A 24251-nucleotide genomic window follows, 5' to 3' on the forward strand; every position below is an offset into this window, starting at 1 on the left:
AAGCAAGCACGACTGTACATTCTTATATCTAACAAAGGGGCACTCACATTAGTTGTGGACAGAATAAATAAATTACTTATTGAGTCTCGATTAGCAAGCCATGTGGTTGTAACAAATAGGGATTCTTATAGCTAGTGTGATGCAAAACTATGTCAAACTACTAATGTTGCATGCTGGATTTGTTTTATTTCACAAACTGAAATACAGGCCATGTACTGATAGCCTGGCCTAGTTCTTAACTTCTCTCTAAATAAAATTTACACCATATTAAGTTGTTATCCATAGACTCACACACTTAGGCCTGGTCTACACTGGGGGAGAAAATTGATGTAAGAGATGCAACTCCAGCTACTAATTTTCTGGGGCAGCCCCCCGGTGGGAGGTTGACATGTGAAATGCTTCCATGAACTTCCCTTACTCTTTGCAATGAGGAATACTGGTGCTGACAAGGGTGCCCTTAGCATTTGATTTAGCAGGTCTTTACTAGACCCATTAAAATGAACCCCAGAGGATTGATTGCCAGAGCGCCAATCCTCCAGTAAGTGAGATGCAGGGTGTGTCTAGACTACTGAGTTTTGTCGACAAAAGTGGACTTTTGTCGACAAAACTATACCTGTGTCTACACTACCGCTGAGTTCTGTCAACATAACGTCGACAGAACTCAGCAGTTTTGTCGACACTGGTAAACCTCATTTTATGAGGCATAACACCTTCTGTCGACAGAAGGTGTTATTGCCTGTAGGGTTGCGTCTAGACTACAGGGTTTTGTCGACAAAGCAGCTTGCTTTGTTGACAGAACTGAATGTGTCTAGACGCTCTATGTCGACAGAAGTTTTGTCGACAGTATCTGTCGACAAAACTTCCATCAACAAAACCCTGTAGTCTAGATGTACCCGCAATCTTATGCTTTGTCTATACAACACTGCTTTTACCCACATGGTTGTGTTGACATGGCTGTGTAGCTAAACATCTGGGCAGTGTAAAATCTGTTTATCAGCACTTTTGTGGGCTTTATCAGCAGGAAAGCACACCTGCCCACAAAGTGCTGAATACACTAGCACTTGCCATCACAAAACTTTTGTTGTTCTGTTTGGGGATGAGTTAAGCACCTCTGAATGACATAAGCTTTGTCACTCAGTTGTCAGTGTGGACAAAGCCTTAGTGACTTGCAAGTATCTGTGATGTGCAGCTAATTTAGAATTCAGTGATTGCCATTAAACCATGTGTTTTATACTGTCAGTGGTACATTGTGAAGAATGAACGCATTATCTGTATTTTGTATGACTAGCAAATGCACCCATAATTTATCTGCTTGTTTTTATTCTGCTTGACTGCAAGGAATTGAATCAGAGTGGGATGTTGGACTGAGGGTGCAAACAAGAAACGAAACTATGAATAAAATCAAGTACAGCCAGACAGAATACCTAGGATCCATGAAGAAACAAGGGAATTCTCTTAAATAGGAATGCCCCTGCATGGCTCCATCCAAGATAGCATGGATTAGTCTCCCCATTATAAAATGTACATACATTAAAACATTTACTCAATACCAAGACCAGATGGGACCATTGAGATACCTCAAGATCCTGCCTTAAAGAGGAAGGAAGCATGTATGCGGCATTCTCTAAGGCAGGGGTCACAAACTTCTGGCTGGCAGGCCACCCCTGGCTGCAGTGATTATGCAATCCTGCCTGGGACTCCCAATGGGCTGGAGGAGGGAGGGGCCTGTCCATTACCAGCTCTGAACCTCCCCCTTCCCACCAGTGCCCTGCTCTCTTCCCCTGCCCCCCATGGCTCATGCAGTTTCGGGGATCACTGGATGGGCCTGGTGCAGTGTGGCAGCAGCGGTTGCATCCCCCTGTGCCTGCCTAATTTGCTCCACTTCCTCTACAGCTCCTGCTGTTGTGGGGGGAGCGCAATGGCTGCTGCCACACTGCACCAGCCCCTCACCAGTGATCCCTGAAGCTGCATCCTCAGGGGACAGCTGCCATGGGGGGATGGAGAAGATGGGGCAATGGTGGGAAGGGGAGGAGCTTGGGGGCTGGTAACATCTCGTCGGGAGTCCCAGGCCAGATTGTGCAATCGCTCCAGTCACAGATGGCCCATGGGCTGGGAGTTTGAGACCCTTGCTCAAAGGAGAAGACTGACAAAGAGAGCCACGAGAATGCCCTGCAGCATCCTTTCACTTCCAGCTTTGCAGCTGGGAAGGCTTGGCTCTGTAGCATTTACCCAACTCTTCCAACACATCAATATAGCGTAGGTATGAACAGAAATACAAGCCTTTATAGTTTTAACCCTTGTCGCCGGTTGCTATGCATCTTGGGGGGAAACAAATAAATAATGCTTTGTTTTGAAAATGCTGTTTTTCAGTCACTTTAATCAGTTTCTTGTCACAGGTCCTAGGAGTAAAAGGGCTTAAAGTATATTAACATGGTTGGGAAACAGCCTAAAAATCCTTCCGTTGGCTTGCTGCCACCTTGATAAAACGAAGAAAGCTAGACTTGCTACTGAAGAATGCACTCAAGAGAGACAAATAGGGGTGTAAATCACAGCTCACTCTGTAGCAGTGATAGATATTAAATGTGGATATCATTCAGCCAACCAAACTGCCACCTACCCGCCAATGCAGTGTTTTCAATAATTCTCATTTGCATTGTGCAATTAAGAGTGGTGCAAGTGCCCAGGAGCAATTAGATGGTAGTATACAAAGTCATTCATGATGGAAGCTGTAAATATGCATACGATTTGTATCTCTAGCTACATTAATCACACACTTTGAAAGAAAGACATGGAAGCAGAGGGCTCTCTCTGAAAGCCTCATCATGAATAGGAGCTGCTAAGGAGTCTGACTTACCTGAAGAGTGAGGAAATGGTTAAGCAATTCTGGAAATACACCTGAGGGAGGGGGATTTGGGCATTCAGCCAATGAAACGCAGATAGGAATTTCAAACCGAGAGAGGGTTTTTCTCTCTCTTTTGTTTGGAGATCAGAGCAGTTTTCCCCAGGTAACAAGAGAGTGGGGCTCTCCCAGGAATGGAATCCTTGAAATGTGTAAGTAGTGAAAAGTTTAGATAGTTCATCAGGTTTTATTGTTTGGGGGGTTGGAAATCATGTCTGCGCTGGTTAATTGTTTTTCTCTTTTGTAACTCAGGATTATAACCCAGGGATTTCCCTGAGTCTATTTTACTCCATGGATTTTAACACCCAGTCATTTACTGTGCTTGCAACAGTAATTTTGTTTTGATAATAAAAGTGTTTTCCTTTTTGTTTTGATTAACCGGTATTGCTTGATTGTTGTGTCCTTCAGCCTACATGCCTAAATTACCTTGGAGGAGCAGAGGCCCATTGTTCTCTGTGAATTTCCTCTGTTTGTTTTCCCAACTCCAAGTAAAATAGAGGTTTGGGGAGGGGGGAGAGTTTTACCTTAGAGAGGGGATTCCCAAGTGATCTCTTCCCTGGAAAAGGTTTTATTTTATATTTTTAACTCACTTGGATGGTGGCAGCGACTGATGGTCTCTTTTGGGTCTCAGGGAAACTGAGACTGGACAAATTTGTCTCTGGGGGAGTTACAGAGACAGGTTATTATAGAGTTTATTCTGCTAGCAGGCCCCCATACCTGCACTTGAAATGCCAGGTTGGGGAATTGAGCTATGACAGCCCTAGAACAAGGCTCTAAACATGCTTAATCATGAGAATATTATGAGATTTTTATCTAGACACATCTTCTATGATTGGCATTTTGTATTTATGCTGAGTAATGACCAAGCAGTACCATGGCATTGCTGGTAGTCTGAACATTTTAGCATGTAATAGCTGCCATTGCTGGCCTCGGTCATTAGTTTAACATTGCATGGCAGTGCTTATCAGTGCATTAGTTATACCAAGTGCTGGTTTTATCATGTTCCTCGGATATACCTTCAGCCATGCCAGCAATAAAAAATGCTTCTTTAGGTTACAGCTAATTTCCCCCGGTGTATTTGGTGCCACAGATGGATGGTACTACCCATTGCACAGTCTGCCCAGCAATGAAGACACATAGCAATGGGAAAATTTTCCAAAGTACATAATATTGTAAATGTTCCTGCTAATTCATCAAGCTTTCCATTATGACTGTGTTTATTGCTGATGGAAGCTCTATGCCAGGAGCCAGTGCTGTGTGCTTTGCAGAGACAGGGTGGCTGAGAAAGGGTTGTGCATGTCAGCCATTTCAGCAGCCATCCCCCAAAACTAAAGGAAGGGATATTCTGAGGCAAGGCTGCAGGGGTAGCAGAGTGGGCAAGATAGGCCATATTTTAAAATTCCTCATGGCCATAAATCGCAATATTACTTTCCTAAGAAAATTATGACAGAAAAGCCCCATGACAGCCTCAGCTCATGCCTTGGCCAAAGCATCAGCCAGAATAAGGGAAATGCAAGCAACCATCGTTCAGCCCTTGTGTTGATTCTAGCACTATTGCATGCTTGCATCTGGCCAAGGAGTTGAAGTTCACCTCTGTGCAGGTGGCCACCAGCAGCCCCAAGAAACACTTAATTGCTGTTATGAGGGCTTGTGTGATTTCAGATGTGCAGAGATAGTCTTGTGCTGGCCTTTTACAGAGAAGTGAATTTCAGAGCTGGTTGTGCAAATTAAGAACTAATTGTATATCAGGACTATGTGCGGCAGATGCATTCTTTATCCTAGGAAACACAAGATGGGCTTTTTTGTCAATAGCATAGCAATCACGGTTAGTTATAATCTGTATTCTACTGAGCACTCTGCCTCTATTTGTAGGCAGTAGGATGCGTATCTGAGTGACACAGCACCTTGCGAATGAGGTGAATGAACAAGCTCCCTGGAATATTGTGATACACAGCATTTTTGTTTCTGGGAAACGTGCGCCTACCCATACCAGACTGACACAGGATTCTTCAATCTGAATTCTATTTTATGTTTGAACTGGTGAGTTCTCTTATTTTAGAATCTAAAGCCTCATGTTAAGTCAGTTGGGAGTCACTAGATGCTTTAAGAGTTGTTTATAAACCCGAAGCAAGGTTATAAACCGGAAGCGTCATATGCAAATGGCTAAATGGCCAAGCATGACAATGTGCAGTAACTATTATTTCTTATAGAGAGGAAGGGCTATCTAGTGATTAGGATGCTGCCCTGGGACTTTGCAGCCCTCTTCCTACTTCAATTCCCTGTTGTAACACAGAGTTTCTGAGTGGCCTTGGGTAAGTCATTGAAGTCTCTATCTCTGATCCCTACTGTAAAATGGGGTTTTGTTAAGATAACTATATTAAAAATTGTGGGCTTCTCTGATTCACTGGTCACAGAGGCTGTAGAAATTCTTAAGAGAGTTATTTTGGTAGCCAGTTGGGGCACCACTTTGCTAGGTGCTTTCCAACCACAGAACAAAAAGATCACCTCTGGCCCAAAAGAACTTAGACCACATATTGTAAACAGTGACATGTGGCTAGTGTGGTAATTAATGTCCAGAATAGTGACCTGCTCCCTAGTTCTATGGATATCTGAAAACCCTGAGAAACCAAGATGGTGAAATGGGTGTAACCTCCATTCATATTTTTGTTGAACAATAACTAATAAGGTATCCACAGTGGGTGTATTTTTGTAAAGCAAATCCTATTATTTATCATCTTCATTTGTGCTTCTATTCCTTTAGCATTTCACTGTTAATGTTCAGCTGCCAGGGCCTTGAGTGTAGGACAATTTTGTCCAAATATTCATTTGTAGTATTATTTGACCAGGCTTGTTTTTAGCTCCAGATATTAGCTGTGTAGAATGCTGAGCATGTTTGTGTTAGATGAATTAAATGATAGTGTCGGGTAAGGAATCCAATGCATTAAGTGCAACAGATGGAGAAAATAGATCGAGTGCACTGACGGGGTACGGTGCTATTTATGATCATACGGTTTCAACATGACAGAAAATGATCAACACCTTAATGTTCTGCCATTGCAAGAGATAGTGGAAGAAAAAGTCCACCTGTATTTACTTACACTGTTCTGGTGCCAGCCGACTCTGGCAGAAGCAGTTTATAGTATTTACCACTGCAAAACATGGTGAGTAATAGGAATGCAAAAGCACATTTTGGATCATGAAGATGTGCTTTCACCACTCTGAGCAATAGAACCCCTGAAGGTTTACAGGCTATGTAGCTGAACAGCCACTTTGCACAACTTTGAGTGGCTGAGAACTCTGTCCTTGAATTATGATACCGTTGCTGCAGATAGATCATTGTTCTCCTTGACAAAGTTTTCTGAAGATGAGAATAGACATCCTTTTGGTCCTTATAGTTACCTCCTGCTTCACAGGGGCCTGTGAAGAATGGATACTGGTTCCTACGATCCTACTCTTGTTGGAAGAGCTCATCCTGGGATTTGAACTGGGGATGTGGGAAGATCATCTCCACAGTTCCTTCTTATGCCTGGGGAGGAAGGCCTCCATGGTGGTCAGATTTCTGAAAATGATCACCTCCATACTGGACTTGGAGATGACTAGCGCCATTTGTTACAGAACTCAAAAGAGTCCCTTTGTAGCAATCCGTAAGGCATGTCTGGATCCAGGCCTTGGCAAACTCTTCATCGATGCAGTCCACAAAGTCCTCCTCCTCCAGCAGCAGCCTCTTGCTTGGTGAATTGGAGGAAGCTCTGTTTGCTTTATTCAGTGGAGACTGCATAAGAGAAAGTCCTTCATGATTTCTATCCTGGGTCTCTTCAGACCGTCCCATACGATGGGTTGCAGACACTGGTTGCAGACATCAAAGGCCCTCTTCTGGCAGTCTCCTTCTTGTAATAAAGTTCTCTGAAGGTGGAAAAATACTGAGGTATCAGCTCCTCCAGGAGATGCTGATAAACATTCTGCAAAAGTCATAAAGTATCTTCTGGAAGACACTGGCAGCCTCCCCCAGCTGTGAAGTTTCAGGTCGATGTTGAAGGATGCATGGGTGTAAAGTATCCCATGGTCCTTCTGCTGTAGCCTCTGAGTCATTATCCACAACAGTTCCCTGTTTGTAATCTCCATGCAAGTGAACCTTCTGCCCAAGATACCCATTTCCCTAGAGACACTGCAAACTGACTTCATACCCACATTCCTATATTAGAAACTCTATAACTATATTGCATCTTGGGTTCAGATTTTCCAACATGTGGATGGGTTGTTTTTGGTAGCTCAGCTAGCCCTAGACTGTATGGAGAATTTATTCAACCCAACTCCTCCTGTTCTCCAGGCCCTTGCGTAGCTGGTGTGAACACTTTTGTGGATTTGGGGCTGAGATAAACACATGTTTCCTTCCATGTTTTTACAAACTTTCATTCCCTTTCCTTGGGCTTCAGCTCCCTCGCACTCATGTCCCACATTAGCCTACCTTCCCTTCAATCGTGTTCATATGCCCATTCTGCACATGGTCTATCTTGCATCTTTCTAGATATGAATGGCCTCTTCAGACTTGGAAATAGCTCTCCAGCATACCTGGAGAGATGTAACACTTCAGAGAAGGGCTTCTCTGTGTTTCTCTACCAGGTGCAGGCTCAGTTCTTGTGACACATTAGCCCTATAGACTCTACAGCATCTTCTGCTCCCTGTCATCCAGCATCTGGTAGACTTCTAACTTTAGTTCCTCAAAGGTACTGGGTCCGAGGTCATCTTGGGATTGGTTCTGGAGAGTAGTTTCTACTTTGGATGCCTAGAGATGCAAAGGAGGCCTGCTGTTTAAATTGCACCTTCCACTGATCACCATATAAGAATCTTAGTGATGACTGCGGAGATCATTTTCCCCAAAATTGTGCATCTTAGTTTCTCTTACTCTGCAGTGTTAGATGCCAGCTGGGCATGATGATGAAAAACTCATCCTGGACCAGAGAGGATGGTGTCAGCCCTCAATGGCTTATTTGTCTTCCTGATCAAGAGTGACTATGTAATTCTGTGCAACCTGAGCAAGGAGCCAACTTCTGAAGGGTTTGCTGCCATCATTTGCTGCCATCATTTCTGCATGACTTCCATGAGAGGGTTTTCAGGAGACTATAATGTGCACATAATGCATGCGATACAGGCTGTTGGACTTCAGAACACAGAGGTGTCACATTAATTACATAATTAATTAATTATTCCATTACACTAGTAAGTAGTGTACTATATCATAATCACTGCATACCATCTTCATATATGGCTACAGACAATGCTGAAGAAAGGCAACTTGTTTGTCCATTTTGGGAGAGCATCATGCAATCATGGATATTCAGACGGGTCTTTCCAGACCTATACGAAATTGGTTATTAGCAAAATTGTGGGCCATAGGTTAGACAGCAATATGACTTCATGCACATTGCATCAATCCACCCAAAATAAGCTCCTAGGTTTTCTCAGTAGTCTGACTAGAACATTAAGATACGAAATCTTTAAGAAGGGCATCAAGGGCTGAAAATTGTACATATTGGGCAACTTGGCAGTGGCTTCAAGGGAAAGTAATACTGTCTCTCTATTTCTCCATAAAGGAATTCAAGCAACCTTTCCATGAATATATATCCCTAGAGTGGAGGCACATGCATAGTCCAGATCAATTTCCTAATGGAAGGAGAATGCTGCTGTCCTTACTCCACAAAGTCCTCCTATGTCAGGTATACACTTATGCAGGAAAATGCTAAAAGCCCTGTACAGCTTTTTGTACACCTTACAACTATTTGTGACAGTAATACCTGTACCAGAGGTATGTGCTTAGCATTAACTATTTGTAACTTTTCCATATGTAGCAGATGATATTATGACTCCAAGTGATTGTCTAATGCGTCTTCTAAGGATGGCATGAGGGAAGCACTTCTCTTCCAGAGGCTGCCCCACAGTTAGTACTGCGTTGCAGGATAGTATCACTGACAGACTTTAGCACTGGAGCTCTGACCATGAGGCACATGTGTATCTTTCACCAGCAGCTAGGGAACCAGGAGGTGCTGAGTGCTAGTGGGTAGATTAACACCACTGCCTCCTGCTATGTAATAAGACTTATACTTGTGTGAATTATGTGCAGGCTGTGACCTGGATGAGTGGAATGAATGCCTGCCCTGTTACCTTAAAAATCCTGGGGAGAAGGCATGTAGCTGAGAGCTGCACAACGTATGCTATTTTCACCCTTGTGCCAGGAATGAGCATTGGGTTTGGGTCCTACTCCTCCGAGAAGAGATTTTGTGGACTCACAAATATTTTGATTTTGTACCTTCACATTGTATTTTTCTTTCCTTCAATGTCATTCCCTCGACCCCATTCCACAGGAGAGAACTTGGATATCCAATGTCAGGGCCCTTTCACGCATTTCATCTGAGATTTACCTTTGGGACTATTATTATCTTGAGAGATAAGACTCGATCTTATCCAGGAAAAAACACTCTGTGCATGCTTAATTATTAATAAAATGGCTTAGAATACAAGGTGAACTATAATCCAGCTAAAGTAGCATTGATACAGTAAAGAACAGGATAATTTGTGATTCAGAAGCAACCTTAGAACCAGTAAAATGCTCTAGAATCCAGACAGAATTTTGCAAACAGAATGGCACTGAGGCTGGTATCACTACTGGGGTATGTTTGTATGAGTGAAAGAACGGACGAGCTCATGTATCACCGTAACATTTCCTGCCAAATAAATTAGAAGCAGAGCAAATTTCTTAAAATAAAATTTTAAAACATCATGGCAGAGGCAAAAGTGTTCTCTGAACATAAAGTGGCCATTAGCTAAGCTATTGTACTGGAGAAAATAGACCTGACAGAGCCTACAAAAGATAAAAATAAAACAGTAATGAGACTAAAATTAGTGCTGTCATCTTCATTACTTTCCTTTAAAGCTCTTGCTCCTGTATAGCCAGTTAACCATGATACCACATAAATTAGGTTATGCTACAGACTAGAATGAGACCATGAAACTATAATGGTGAGATCTGTCCTCTGGTCTGTGAGGTGAAAGAAGAGGTACTGTAGATTACATATAAGCAGATCAGTCTTTCTTCAAACTAGTGTTTTTAAATCCTGGAGCTAACAGGCTGATCAGCATGACTGTGCCCTCGAATAGGAGCAAAAAAGCGAAACATATGAAGAAGCACAAAGAATATTTAACAAAATTACTAAGTGGCACAAACTTTAGTGGTAAAGATGCTTCCTCTGTGCTCTCTCAACTCAAGCAGCATTTGTAACTGGTGAATGATGCCCTCTTTTGGGAATTATTGAATTAATACAATCTTTCATTTGCTTTTTCACCTAGAAACTATATGATGGAATGAACCCTCATCTTGGCACTTATATTTATTTAATAGATGCAGCTAAACCTGGTGATCCACAGAGCACTTCAAGGTGTTCTGTGTAGTTTCTTCTGTCACAAAGTGGGAGTATTTGTCATATTAAAGCAGCTGTGCTTCTTGCTACTAGTTGTAGTTCAAACCAAAACTCCTAGGGTGCGTCTAGACTGGCAAGTTTTTCTGCAAAAGCAGTTGCTTTTGCGGAAAAACTTGCCAGCTGTCTACACTGGCTGCTTGAAATTCCACAAGTACACTGACTTCCTACTGTCTGAAATCAGTGCTTCTTGCGGAAATACTATGCTGCTCCTGTTTGGGCAAAAATCTTTTTGCGCAAAACTTTTGTGCAAAAGGGCCAGGATAGACAGCTCAGATTTGTTTTGCGCAAAAAAGCTCCAATCGCGAAAATGGTGATCGTGGCTTTTTTTGCGGAAAAGCGCGTCTAGATTGGCACGGATGCTTTTCCGCAAAAAGTGCTGTTGCGGAAAAACGTCCGTGCCAATCTAGATGCTCTTTTCCGCAAATGCTTTTAACGGAAAACTTTTCCGTTAAAAGCATTTGTGGAAAATCGTGCCAGTCTAGACGTAGCCCTTGGGTTTCCAGAGGGTGGTTTTTTTCTCTCTCTTTTTTTGATCAGTTAAACTCAAGGAAACCAGTATTTCCCTGAACTGTCCCTCTTTGGTGTATATCTGGCTGTGATCAAATTCATAGACGCCACCAAATTGGAGATATAAAGCATATAGAGTACATTTACACTGCAACACTATTTCAGAATAACTAGCGCTATTCCAAAATAACTAGGTCTGCATCTATAGCAGGCAGTTATTTTGAAATAGTGTCAAAATACTGTCAAGCTGGAGGACTTCTTACTCCAACTCCTGCAACCCTCAATCTCGTCTGTTTGAAGAACATGGTTAAGACATTGGTTCAGGGTCTGATCTAATTTCTGAATATGGAGGCACATTAGAAAATTCCTGTAATGTATGAACTTGGTCGAAAGTACTTATTTTATGTAGTAACTTCAAAAAGCTTAAGAATGATCAATACTGATTCCCAAGGACAGTTTTTGTTTTTAATGATTGAGATTATTGTATTTATACTGTCTGTATCCGGAATGACTGGTCCAGTAGCCCTCAGAGGCTAACAAAAAATATAGATAGTATCAGGAGCTTTCATGGGCAAAACACACTTCTTCAGATGACTGGAGCAAGGGGGCCAGAGGTACAAATAAATATCAGAAAAAGAGAGGTGATGGGGAGGGAAAGAAGAAAAACATTGTCTATTAGAGTGTCTGTGTGAAATGAGGCTAATAGAGTGGGCTGTCAGTGCCCAATACTTATCTTTTGATGTCATTTGGATGTTGAATATATCAGCCGATCCAAGAAATCTTTGTTCAGTCCCTGGCTAAATGCGTCAAATTTGCATATGAGGGCCCATTCCACAGTCTCTCTCTCTCTCTCTCTCTCTCTCTAACTGGTTCCTGAAATTGCTTTGTAAGAGGATAGTCACGTTTAGATCCATTAATGAGTGCCGGGCGAGTTAAAATATTCCTCCACATTTTGTGTGTTACTGTTTCAAATATCTGATTTGTGTCCATTAATCCTTTGTTGTAGAGACTGTCTAATTAGGCCAATATACATGGCAGAGGGGCATTGCTGGCGTGGTATACATCACAGTACTGGGTGTATAGGTGTATGAACCTCTGATGTCATGGCCTATGTGGTTAGGTCCTGTGATGATGTCATTTGTATAGATGTGTGAGACAGAGTTGGCACCGGCATTGATGGCAGGGGTGGGTTCCTGGGTGAGTATGATGGAGGTGTGCTGCATGGTTGCTGGAAAGAATTTGTTTCAGGTTAGGGGGTTGTGTGTAGGCGAAGATTGGGCTGTCCCCCAAGGCCCGTGAGAGGGAGGGATCCTTTTCCAGCATAGGTTGTAGATTGTTAATGATGCGCTGGAGGGGTTTAAATTGGGGGCAGTAGGTGATTACTAGTGGTGTTCTGTTATTTTGTTTGTTGGTCCTATCTTGAAGAAGTTTATGTCTGGGTCCTCATCTGGCTCTGTCACTCTGTTTTTTCACTTCCCTGGGTGAGATTTTAAGAATACCTGATAGAGATCCTGTAGATGTTTGTGGGATTGGAGTACATCTATTGTATTTTAGGGCCTGTAATCAATTGATTGGGTAATGTGTCTTGGATGGAAGCTAGAGGCGTGTAGGTAAGTATCATGGTCGGTAGGTTTCCGGTATAAGGTGGTGGAAATGTGGCCATCATTTAATTGTACTGTAGTGTCAAGGAAGTGGATCTCTTGTGTGGAATGGTCCAGGCTAAGGTTGATGAAGAAGTGGACCACTCTTTTAAGTTCTTTTTAGTTACAGACTAACACGGCTACCCCTCTGTATCCAGAATGGTCACACTTGCTATGTTCCTTTTTACCTGATATGCTAATTCCATTAAACTCTAGCTGACATCAGGATCCCTTAGCTTAATGATGCACAACATCCATTCACGTGGTGCTGTGTTGTCAGAAATTATTACTGCAGCTGTAATGAGTGGGATTTTCTCTATATTGGTCTCCGAGTTAGCAATGGTGTGGGCCACGTGACAGACAATCTGTTTGTATGGACTGCTGTAATGGCTTTGAGCTGGCAAGTGAGAAGAGACTCAGACAAAAGGCATATGGTAGAAACAGGAAAGTGTTCTTTATTTCACGTGGCACAGCATTAGGCAGACAACCCAAGAATAGTCACTAACACAAATCAAATCTATTATTCCTAGGAATCATCCCCAGGAATTACCTCAAACCAAGGTCTGCTGATAACAGTGACTGAGATGTCACTGCCTATCCACCTGAATATTCTCTTACTCTGTACATGCGTAGGCCATACCCTTGCTACGAGCATCCTTTTTAAGGAGACTAACCTTAAAGATACAGTATCTTTAGACAGCATACATACTGTACATAATCACTATAGTACATTTCCCTCAAGCCATGCTAAAATATAATGCTAAGGGTAAATCTGGACAGAAGGCAGTACAGTAGCCACTCACATCTCTGAGGTAACAATGCTGTTTCTTAGCTGACAAGTTATGGGCCACCTGAGGGAAAAATCAATATGGCTTCAGAGTCTATTTTTAAACTCCTGATGCAGAAGCAAGAGCCTGGAATGTAATCTGCTGAGAAACAGAGTAGATACCTCTTCTCTCTGTAGCTGACTGAGTGAGGAAAAGGTGGAAGGGGGAGGAAAGAAATCCAATTCTAGTGCCATTGGGAAAGAACAGAATTTACAGACACATTCTGTTATGTGAGGAAGAAAGTCAGGAAGAGATAATGCCAAAAGTATGAACAGAAGAACACAATCTTTGCATTAGTTAATAGGTGAGAGATGACTAATAGTCTAGAAGGGAGATACATACAGGGAGATATTAAACAACAAAGAATGGCTGGTTGAGAACATCATTTTAGAGACGTACAGTTCTGCAGTCAAAGCCTCAGGAAATTTTTTAAAATTCTTAACTAAAGATTATTCTTGTGATATATTCTTTCTTTCTAAATTAAGAAAATAAATACTTCCAACAAATCTGTGGGCAAAATCCCGCCCTCCACTGAAATCACCTCCATTGAATTCAATGAGAGGGAGCCCTATGTACACAAGTTCACTTGTATTTATTCTTGCATTCTACCAGGGCTTATGAACTGAGGGGTGAGTTAGCCTCTACAAATTCACTTTAAATCACCAAGGGAATGCCACCAATATGTGGTCAAGGCGCAAGCAACAGCAAACAGAAGAGTAATGATTCTCTTACACAGATAATTCACCCATGATTTGGAGCAAAAATATAAAAGAAAACAGATCTTGAGCCAATGCTACACTTTCATTGTACTTTTGTTAGCCAAACACAAATAATCTTATTTTAACTGAAACACAGTACACAGCTATAGAAAAAAGAATCATGTTCTTTTTCCTTTGCTAACATTTTATCCAAAGGAGTATATTTTCATATAATCCCTGCAAACTCCAGTTGTCTGCACAGCATACTGTGGTCCATTGTAAGACAGGACACCTCTACTATGCAGATGAATAAAGCCTTTGATATTATACAGTAATTATTTAAATTTTGAATGTAAAAACACTAGCTTCTTTTAGACACAGAACAATACAGTTTTGGATGCATTTACCACTTTTATTTCACTATGCAAAAACATACATTCACCATGTGTTGTGATGCGTCTGAAAGTTTAATGGAGACTGTATCCCTTCAGTGGATATTATAACGGAATACTAATGAGTTTTCAGTGGATGTTCTGTACAGTTTAAGGCCTGGCTCTGAACTAGATAGTAAATGCGGACCAGATTCTGAAATGAAACATTTTTTCCTCTGAGAACAAAAGGGAGGTCATAAAAAACCTTCAAGGTTATTTCAAGATAATAATTTTTAACACTTTAAACTAAGGAAAATACAGACGTCCTCCAAAATAACTACATATAATTTACAGGGTTAGAACTTGTGAAGGGCAACTGGAAACTTTCTGACTTTAACTTTGAACAATGCTAACAAAAATTTTTGAAATCAAGTAAATGTTCTGAACTCATGACTACCTCACAAGATATTAAATCAAATATACAAAGCATATTTTATAAGCATTTAAGTATTTTAATAAGATTAGAGATTGATCATTCTTTATTGGGCAATAATAATAAAACCCGATAAAACAAATATAAGATTCAAATTGTTTCCTGAATAAACTGTGTTATTGGCACATCTAATGTGTGATAAAACATTATACACAGTACCTATTTAGCTTTTAGCAATTTAGGGTAATCTTCATTTACAGTATCCATAAACAACAATTTATTTGCCACCTAGCAAATTTTAATAATTTTAGATTTAATAAAATGTGAAAGGCATGAACTGTGTATGTGTTACATTAGATCACGGTTTATATTGTTTATGAACGTGCAGGTATAGCTGAAAACTTAGATATAAGGAAAATTAAAAATGCTGCTTTTCTGTAAATTTATCGTTGCTTCATGCAATACTGTTTTACTGATGCTGATTCAGATTGCTTTATACGGGAAATATCTCTGCCAGTGTCTTTATTAGCGGTCAAGATCAATTCTTCGGTACTGAAATTTTCCATGGACAGATACAAGTCATTCAGGTTAGAACTGAGTCTCCATATAGGCGCTGGTATTCCTAATGGTGTGCATGACTGGATTCATATGCAAGCTAAATTATTCCTGCAGAAAGAGAACCAAGTTAATTATTTGAAGAAAAAACCCTGTGGAGTCTTCCTCTCTCAAATCAAGGTTGAAAAGGGACACGTACATGTTCAATGATTCAGGTGACAACATTTATAACTTCATTACTCCAGTATAAGTAACTGCCAACCTTGGGCCTGATGAGAAGGCCACTGGAGGCAATGCAAAGACTCTCATTGATTTCAGTGGGCTTTGGATCAGGCCACTTCATTGTTTTCACTGAACAGATTATCAGAAGACTATAACTGTTATTGGTGCTCATTCTTTAGGGACTAGCACCATCTTCCAAAATAAGTGGTCATGGTCTGAATCACATTTGCTTTGGGTATTTATATTTCCTCATCCAAAGCAGAAAAGTAATAACCTTTCAAGAGATGCTGCACTTCATACTATGTTACTTATACCAAGTGCTAGGAAATACACTGTGGTTCAAGAGCATGATGCTGCTATCATTTCAGACAAATTAGACAAGCAGCCTCTTTGTGTGTGTGTGTGCGCGTGCGCATATAGCATTCAAAGCAAACCATGGATGATGCTGTCATTAAGAGCTCTTGCAGAGCTGGTTAGTATGCATGATATGTTTCTGCACATACAGTAAATACAATACTATCAAGATGCCTCTTTAGCCAAACTTAGTTGGAGAGCATGCCTTTACTGAAGAAAGCTAGACACAAGAAGAGCTGCATTATCATCACACCCTGAGAAACAATGCCACATTTGGACACAAAATGACCTTTCAAAATACAAGGAAGCAAAGACATCCAAATAGTGACAACAATTTGTGTGTGTTTTTTTAATTGGATCACACAGCTTTAGACGTTTGAACTAAAAGCCTAAATTGTCACATATTCGTACTTAAAATAGGATAAGTAGCTAACGTTATTTCCCTCAGCCTTTTAAAACAAATTAAAATTGCACCTTTAAGAACAAAAATGCTTTTGTTCTTAAGTCACATACATAAACAGACAACCAATTTTTGACTGCAGGGTTAGAAATTTTAGTAATACATCAAAGCATGGATAACGAGTAACATTGAGAGAGACAACAAAAGCAAATTTCTATTTCTCTAACTGGCACTATCACACAAAGAAAAGACATAGAACTAAATGTATATAATTTATATCTGAAGTAAATTCCAGAATTAATATTTGGCTTTTTTTTTTTGTACAAATGCCAGTGAGAGGAATAAGGAGTTAGAGGTGAATTATGAAAGGAGAATGCCTTTTCTGCATGCCAGTGCGGTGAGTGCCTAGGAAAGATTATCTGTTCCTCTTACCTGCGGGTCAATCCTCCCCATCTTCTGGTGTGATTTCTGTCTCTTTATGTACCACTACTTTGGTCACTGACATATCAGGGTGCTGCTCTTTGGCCTCTTTAATTGCCTGAGCCAGAGCCTAGCCCAAGGAAACCACAGAAGGGCAAAAACAAAAAGGAGGTGGAACATGCATGATCAGTAGCCAGGTGGAGAGAATCATGAGCAATTAGACAAATTACTAATGAGGAAAGATGATTAAAATATACTATAACTGATTTATTTAAGTACTAAACCAATTTAAGGCATGCCAATCTGAATAGTGTTTTAAAGCTTAAGGTTAAATATCCCATCTTTGGTAATCTCCAGTCCAGGGCTTATTTTAGTAGCTTATATACTCTACCTGATCATGGTCAATATCTGCATCTCCTGTGATGACTATTCGTTTTTCAATTCTTGTCTCTGAAATGCCTCCTTTCACAGTCTAAATGAGAAGAACAAATACAATTAAACATACTCATTTAAAAAGTGGCGCTGCTTGTTCAAAGATTAAATAGCTCCAGAATCTGAAAATAATGAGTGGGAATAGTCCCAGTTAGCAAGATTTGCAGAAAAGACGGCTATGTGGTGCATATTTCAGAATGGTTGGCATCAACTGCATATCCAGCAAATGAAAAATAGCATAGATATACAGCATATCTACATGCACAACAGGTTAAGCACAAACCCTCTGCTCCCACTTAAGTCCTATTGTGAGGGCTCTGAACTGGGGCTTTTTTCTTGAAATTTTTGAAGTGGCCCCCGGGCAAAAATTATTGCCCACTTCTGCCGTACAGGGACCTAGAGTGCAGACCCCCATCCTGAACCTGGAAGTCTACACAGCAGTCAAACAGCTGGGCCAGCTACTGGTTGTTATTCACCTTGTAGACACAAATGGTGAGGTTAAAATGGGAGTTATGCTTAGTGAGGAAACATGGACTTAGGGTACTAGCAGGGGACCTGGAAGACCTGGATTTAATATCTTGCTCTGCCACAAATTTACTGTATAACCATGGGCAAGACACCTAATCTCTTTATGCCTCAGCTGTAAAATGGGATAGAACTGCCTACCTTGAAGGGATGATGAGGGGTGCAAACACTACTGCCATGAGGACTACATAAGTACATAAAGGAGGCAGGGTTTCACACACATAGTATTAGCATGCACCCATCTTTTGAAATAAATCTAGATTTATATGGGCATGTCAAAGTTCTGAAAATACATCTAATTCAAGGACTGAACTCCTTTTCTTACTTTGGTGATATGTGTAGTAGTTGTCGTACTGGTCGTTTCAGAAGTGATGGTTTGTGCACTCATCAATACACCTGGCTCTGAGTCAGCCCCAGAATCCGTCTAAACAGCCAAAAGAAAAAAAAATGCCACAAACAGATCATGAAAAAAATAGATATTGGATGAGCTTTCCTCTCTCTAAACTTCTGCATAAAAAATGTGGCTGATGATACAAACTAATTGCTACTGCGATGTTCCCTTTACAGCTGACAGGCTATTCCATTTAACTGAAACAGCAGCATTTCTGTAATGCCTGATAGTGTTCAAGCTTTGCAAATAGTACTTATTGAAGCCTCACAACAATCAGTGAAATGCAATCACTTCTGGAGTGGAACGCAGAAGCTGCTTTACAATATACATCAATAACGCTTGATAGTTTAGGGCACAAAATGAAGAATTTTACATGCAGTTGGAACTGCCCAGAAAATTCAGAGGTAGAAGTTAATTGCTTGAGTTGGAATTTAGTCTGAAAACCAAAAATAATATCTTTACTTTTACAAAAAATAAATCATGGGGCTCTTTAACGGACAGGCGTGGTGAAGACCTGTCCCATATGACTTAGATGTTCATTCATTACTTATGTCTCTTCAGAATTTTGCATCACCTTATAAGTTTACAAAAGTACTTTTGTTTGTAGTACAATGTGTCTCATAGTTTTTAAATATAAATATTTCACATATACGTCTAACACTCTAGTCTAACCAGCATTCACAGAAAACTATATATTGATACAAATAAAGGAACCTTCAGATAAGCCTATGTATTTATGTAGTTTTTCTGTTTAGAATAGACTCACTATAGGTGATATTACTGTTTCATATGGTAACAGTTTAAAGCAGATGGCACTCAGGTATTTTTTCAGCCCCTGGTAAATTAGGTCCCAAATCCAGCAGAGTTTCTTACCTGTGATGATTCATATGTAATGGTTTTTGTTTCTGTATGAACTACGGGAACTTCCTTGGACGAAATTTCAAGCTTCTCCCCACCTGGAGAAACACTGTCAAAGCTGATGGTTTCAGTCTTCAGAATTGGTGACTGCTTCAATGGAAAAGTAATTGGAGCATTTATTAAAGTTTCTGGATTTTTCAGAGAGATTGTTTTTTGGTTGAGGAGTGGAAAATAAAATAAAATGAAATAAAATAAATGTGCTCTGCATTACAGGAAGGAAAAATATGTCATTGTAACAGTCCATACATGTATATATGTTAACAATACTCCAAGGTGTTTTTTTATATCTAAAACTAAGATATACTTCTGAAAGTTAACTTCAGAAAAGATACAAATATTAAAAATTTGCTTATTTCAAAGTTACAATAGAACAGATTGAAATTACAAGTTTATTTTCTTGTAATTACCTCTCAGAAAGAGAAGCAAAACAATATGAACATTTTTAATTCCTTAGTCTAGATATCCTGCTAATGGGGATAAAATGAGAAAATTAAATAGTTTAAAGACAATGCAAATTATTTCCAATTGAGACAAATACAGAGAAAGTATATCATGTATTTCTGTTTCTTTTGGACAAGTGAACTCTATAAATTGTAATGAACTTACCAAAGGCTGAATTCTTAGGATCAGCTACATAAAAGCATCAGCTTTTAGCACTGCTCACATGCTTTATATAAGCATGTTCCAGGACTGGCCTTACTGGTGGGCAACCGAGGTAACTGCCTGGGGGCATGCTGTGCTCAAAATAAATGGATTGGTTCAGGCCTGGGATGCAAGGCTGTGCAAGGGAGCTCAGGGCAATTGGCGAGGAAGCCTTGGTATGAAGAAGGGTTGGGGAGTTCTGGGAGGCAGTGGTGCCTAGGGATGATGGAAGGGAGTACTGGATGGGAAGCCCTGGGAGGCAGCAGGAGCCAGTGGTGCCAAAATACAAATTTGCTCTGGGTGCCATTTTCCCTAAAGCTGGACTATTGTCAATAATGGAAACCAGCAGCAAGCCTCAGAACTGCCATGCATGAAGGAAAGAAGAGGAGAAACAAACTGTCCACTCTAAAGAGGTGATGATTTAATCTACTATCTGTATATTTTATTTAACTCTTCATCGGTGCAGTTAATTTTATCCAATATCGTCCAGTGATTCTCAGACCTCAGTGGTTCAGGAGGCAAATTAGTGATCAACATCATCCCCAAAAAAGCAACAGTCATGTGAATTCATTTATTATTCAGATACACACACACGTACGTGAGAAAGTGTGTGTGTATATATATATATATATATATACATATATTTGTTTTTCCCCCTCACAGCAAAATGACTGACCAAGTATTCTATAACTGGTGAATAATACAGTAAAATTATCCTGATTGACTAATAATTAAATCACACAGTGTTTTAATATCATGTGATGCAAAGAGCAACAGCAGATTTCTTAAGGAGTCACTTGTGGCTCCCAAGCCTCAGTCTGAGTATCGCTGCGATTATACTGCAATGCAGAAATTACTGATTATTAATAACTAGTTACCTCAAAATGAGGTTTTCTTTCCAATGCATCTGAAACGTGGACTGTTGCACTCTGCTCCTCCTCTTGCAGATGAGAAGCAGCAGCAATTTCTTCCTGTTTGGCTACAGCTTTATCAGCCTCCTCCCTTTTTTTCTCTTTAGCCCCCTCAGTCACAGCAGAGCCCTCCTTTCCTGTAATACTAGAAGCCTCAGCAGATACTGCCTGTGCCATAGCATCCAGCAGATTTCCAGCCAATTTAACAGCATCACCGCTTGCATGCACATTCGTCATATATCTCTCCTCGACCAATACAGTCTCCTGCACAACCTTCTTTGCTGCATCCTGATGTGACTGAATCTCTTGCTTCATTTCTCTGGCACTTATCTGTTGTCCTGTTGTTGCTTCCGTTCTCTGTAGGGAAAAGGATCTAAATGTTAGAAGTGAAAAATAAAACTTAATTCAGCTCTTAATGCCAATGTACTATAAATATAAGCAACAAATGATATTCCAGTTTGCCAGTTTTTTTTCTTCTGAGTCATTTCACTTTAAGGTAATTATTATAACAAAAGTGCAGCATGGACCAGCTTTTAAAAAAAAAGGGAAAATAAATTTTGTAGTATCCTTTTCATTGTATCAACGCCCTAGCATTTTAAACGCAAATCAAATAGCCTGTAAACTGACAAAAGAAACAAAAAGAATAAAGCCTGATTTTCTTTTGAGGTTTCTAGTAGTGATCTAGCTTTAGGAAGCAAAAAGCATACCAAGCATTTGCATCAATCTTAACCATGCAGGTTCTGAAATATGAGTCAAACATACTTAGGTGCAAAGAGGGAAAAAAGGAAAAAACTAAAATCAGTAGTGGGGATTATAAAATTCATAGATGAAATCAAACGGCCACCTGAGCCCTGCTATGTGAAGTAGAAGTAACCTCTCCTATGAACTCAGTTGGTTTTCTTGCAGACTCTATTAAACTGAAGATATTTGAAGCGTCCAAGGTTTTTTCACTGGAGGACTGTTTAGTCTAGTTGGACAAAGAAATGTAGAGTCATACACAAAAGAGAGACAGACAAACAGACAGACATGTTAATTGACAAAACTGTAGGCTGAGACCGAGGAAAGGAGGATAAGGTTGCAAGGGCACAAACAGGCTGAAAACAGGAAAAGAATGGGAAAATAAATGAGCACAAATCTGTAATGACTCTTAGCAGTAATTTAAAAGCACGCTTGTTAGCATTGGGATCTTGCTGGTCCAAGCAAATCTTTTTTTCCTCATTACAAGCCACAGCAGCAATATTACATTTCAGCAACATGGATCTTTAAATAAATCTGAAACGTTTAAAGCATCATAATGCCTGCTTTGGACCGTGGTACTGACTTAAATCATGAGAAAAAAATAAGCTGGGTTGGCTATTGTCAACATAAAGCCAAGTAGCAAGAGAATTGAAAGGCAGGGTAGTGTGAGGGTATTGCCTAAAGAAGTCATGCTGTAATCGTTAAACTGTGGCATAAAGTTAAAGCCACTCGTTACCACTACTCTTGATGCAGACGACTCAGTAACATAGTGAGCAGTAGCAATGGTAAATGGCTGTTCTCTGGAATATCTCCACTCAGACAGGCTCTTATCTTTCCGACCAAATGCCCCTGCTTTCAGAGCTTCGCTGTCAGGGAATTTTTCAGCTCTGCCAAACTGCAAGCTCCCCAGTGTATCATGAAACTGAAAATCCTGGTCCATCTTTTGTGCTTTCTTCAAACTTTCCTCTTCAGGACTATGCAACTGAGACTCTGCTTCCTTTATGGGTGTCAAAGATTCAGACAGCTTTCTTTTTGTGCTCTGTATATCGGATCCCCTCCTGGCTTTTTCGTCAGTGATGGGCTCTAGAATTTCATATTCAGCCGCTACTGGAATGATTTTCACGGATTCTGGCATTCCCCTCTCCATTTTTTGAAATGCTTCTAGTGATGACTGCACTGTTTTCTCTCCCTCTTTAGCTTTACTTGTCATGGTTACAATTTTCCCGGATACCGTGTCATAGGACTTTCCTAAGGTGTACATTTTCTGTTTGTTTTCCTCTTTTGATTGTATTTCCTTTTCCAAGTCCTCAAAGCTCTGCATTTCAATGGTACTGGATTTTAATATCTCAGGTGGAATGTCAACAGCTTTACTGCTCACAGTCATTACTTTGTATGTCACAATTTTTTTCGATTCACCATCAACTACCTCAGTAGGTATTTTGTCTACAATAACCCAATCCTCAGTGCCCTATATTTGAAATATAAAAGCTATATTAGATCATCTAATTGTTTATCTCTGTTTTAGGAACACTAAAATATTAAAACTTGTAAGAAATTTGTGGTAGCTATTTTGAGAACATATAATAACTATGCCTGACACAGCAGCATTTAACCTTATTAACAGCATCAGTGTTTGCAACATAAAATCTACTAAGAGCTTCTTTTTGTGACCCTCCTGTTTGAGGCCATTTATAGCGTGGCTGCAAACATTTGCTTTAGGCACAGTCTTACTCTGACAACTTACAGCTGAGTAGCATTCAAAGAAAATAAAACACTGGCTGTTTTGAGTAATCCTAGCTATAAGTGCATGCATCATAACAATACCCTATCTTTTAATACAAAGTTTAAAAAAGGATAAATTAGCCCACTTAGTCAGCCCCACACACTTGCATGCAAATATTATTTTGTGAAAGTATTTAGAGGCCTCAGCACAGTGTATATTTTTATATACCACAGTCTTAACTGTGTATTCTTGCTTTTATGGGAATACATCAGAATCCCTTAGCATTATTTAAATTTAGCTGTATATTAAATACCCTGAGTATTCTGGATTTTGTTTGAACATAATGCAAAAGATACAAATGCAATGTGCCTGTATACATCTATCAGTGTGCTATATGTTTTAGTTTAAACGCACACAGTGTCCAATTATGTGTGTCCCTACAATGATTTAAATTGATTTAACTAAGCCAATGCACTGGTTTAAATCAAATGAATCAAAAATAACCTCTAAAGATGATGGGACAGTTTTCTGGAAAATGATTTGATGAGAAGTAACAACAGTGCCAGCAGAGTCTCCTTCCTGCAGCTTCTTCTCTAGCACCCTTGGCTAATGGAAAAACCAGTAAGAATTCAAAACTTCATCACTCAAGATAATCTGGAGTTACTTGACACCATAAAGGAAATTCATTCTAATGACACCAATGCCTCATTCAACATAATGTTTTCAGTGAGATTTTTGTACTCTGCAAAGGCATGCACAACTAGAGACTGCCCAAACACAAAATCCATTCACCCATTGCTATTTACCACAGGGAAATAAATCTCTAATAGACAGACAAGAACTTTGGAGGGTACTCATTCTCCTTCCCCAGTATTCTGCCCACAATAACATACCTACTTGTGGAGCTTTTTGAAAAAATGTAATGGCTTTGAAAAGGAAAATGATTACCAAAGAGCAACTCAATAACAGTCTATTTTAATTGCATTTGTAAAAAGTATATTTTATTTTTACCTGGGACTCAAGGAATGTACTACTTCCTTTCTGCAAAAATATAAGTTTTTCAGATTTTTCTTTTTCTTCTTTGGTCTAATGAATAAGAGAGAGCCAGAAAGAAGACAGTTTTAGTAACTGAAATTCATTCTTATTCCATACTATATGCAAACTTGCCTATAA

At 40.0% G+C, this 24251-nt stretch overlaps 1 protein-coding gene across 15 annotated transcripts in view; it reads right to left on the bottom strand.

The window, feature by feature from the left end:
• Positions 1–12950: 12950 nt before the first annotated feature.
• The window catches only part of EPB41L3 (erythrocyte membrane protein band 4.1 like 3), a 211241-nt gene continuing 199940 nt past the window's right edge, over positions 12951–24251 (bottom strand). For 11 of the 15 annotated variants that reach the window (XM_075920939.2, XM_089776300.1, XM_006139003.5 and 8 more), the window contains 10 exons: positions 24090–24164; positions 23583–23684; positions 22092–22823; positions 21462–21584; positions 20585–20974; positions 19020–19154; positions 18081–18179; positions 17190–17270; positions 16811–16928; positions 12951–15513 (listed from right to left, as the gene is read on the bottom strand). In XM_075920939.2, the coding sequence (XP_075777054.2) occupies positions 16818–16928; positions 17190–17270; positions 18081–18179; positions 19020–19154; positions 20585–20974; positions 21462–21584; positions 22092–22823; positions 23583–23684; positions 24090–24164 (1848 nt within the window). In that variant the 3' untranslated portion in view covers positions 12951–15513; positions 16811–16817. The remainder of the gene's footprint in view (positions 15514–16810; positions 16929–17189; positions 17271–18080; positions 18180–19019; positions 19155–20584; positions 20975–21461; positions 21585–22091; positions 22824–23582; positions 23685–24089; positions 24165–24251) is intronic. The other 4 variants (XM_075920937.2, XM_075920938.2, XM_075920940.2 and 1 more) reach the window with 4 other exon arrangements.

Source organism: Pelodiscus sinensis, chromosome 2 (assembly GCF_052426305.1).
Source record: "Pelodiscus sinensis isolate ZL-2025 chromosome 2, ASM5242630v1, whole genome shotgun sequence".
Classification (NCBI taxonomy): domain Eukaryota; kingdom Metazoa; phylum Chordata; order Testudines; family Trionychidae; genus Pelodiscus; species Pelodiscus sinensis.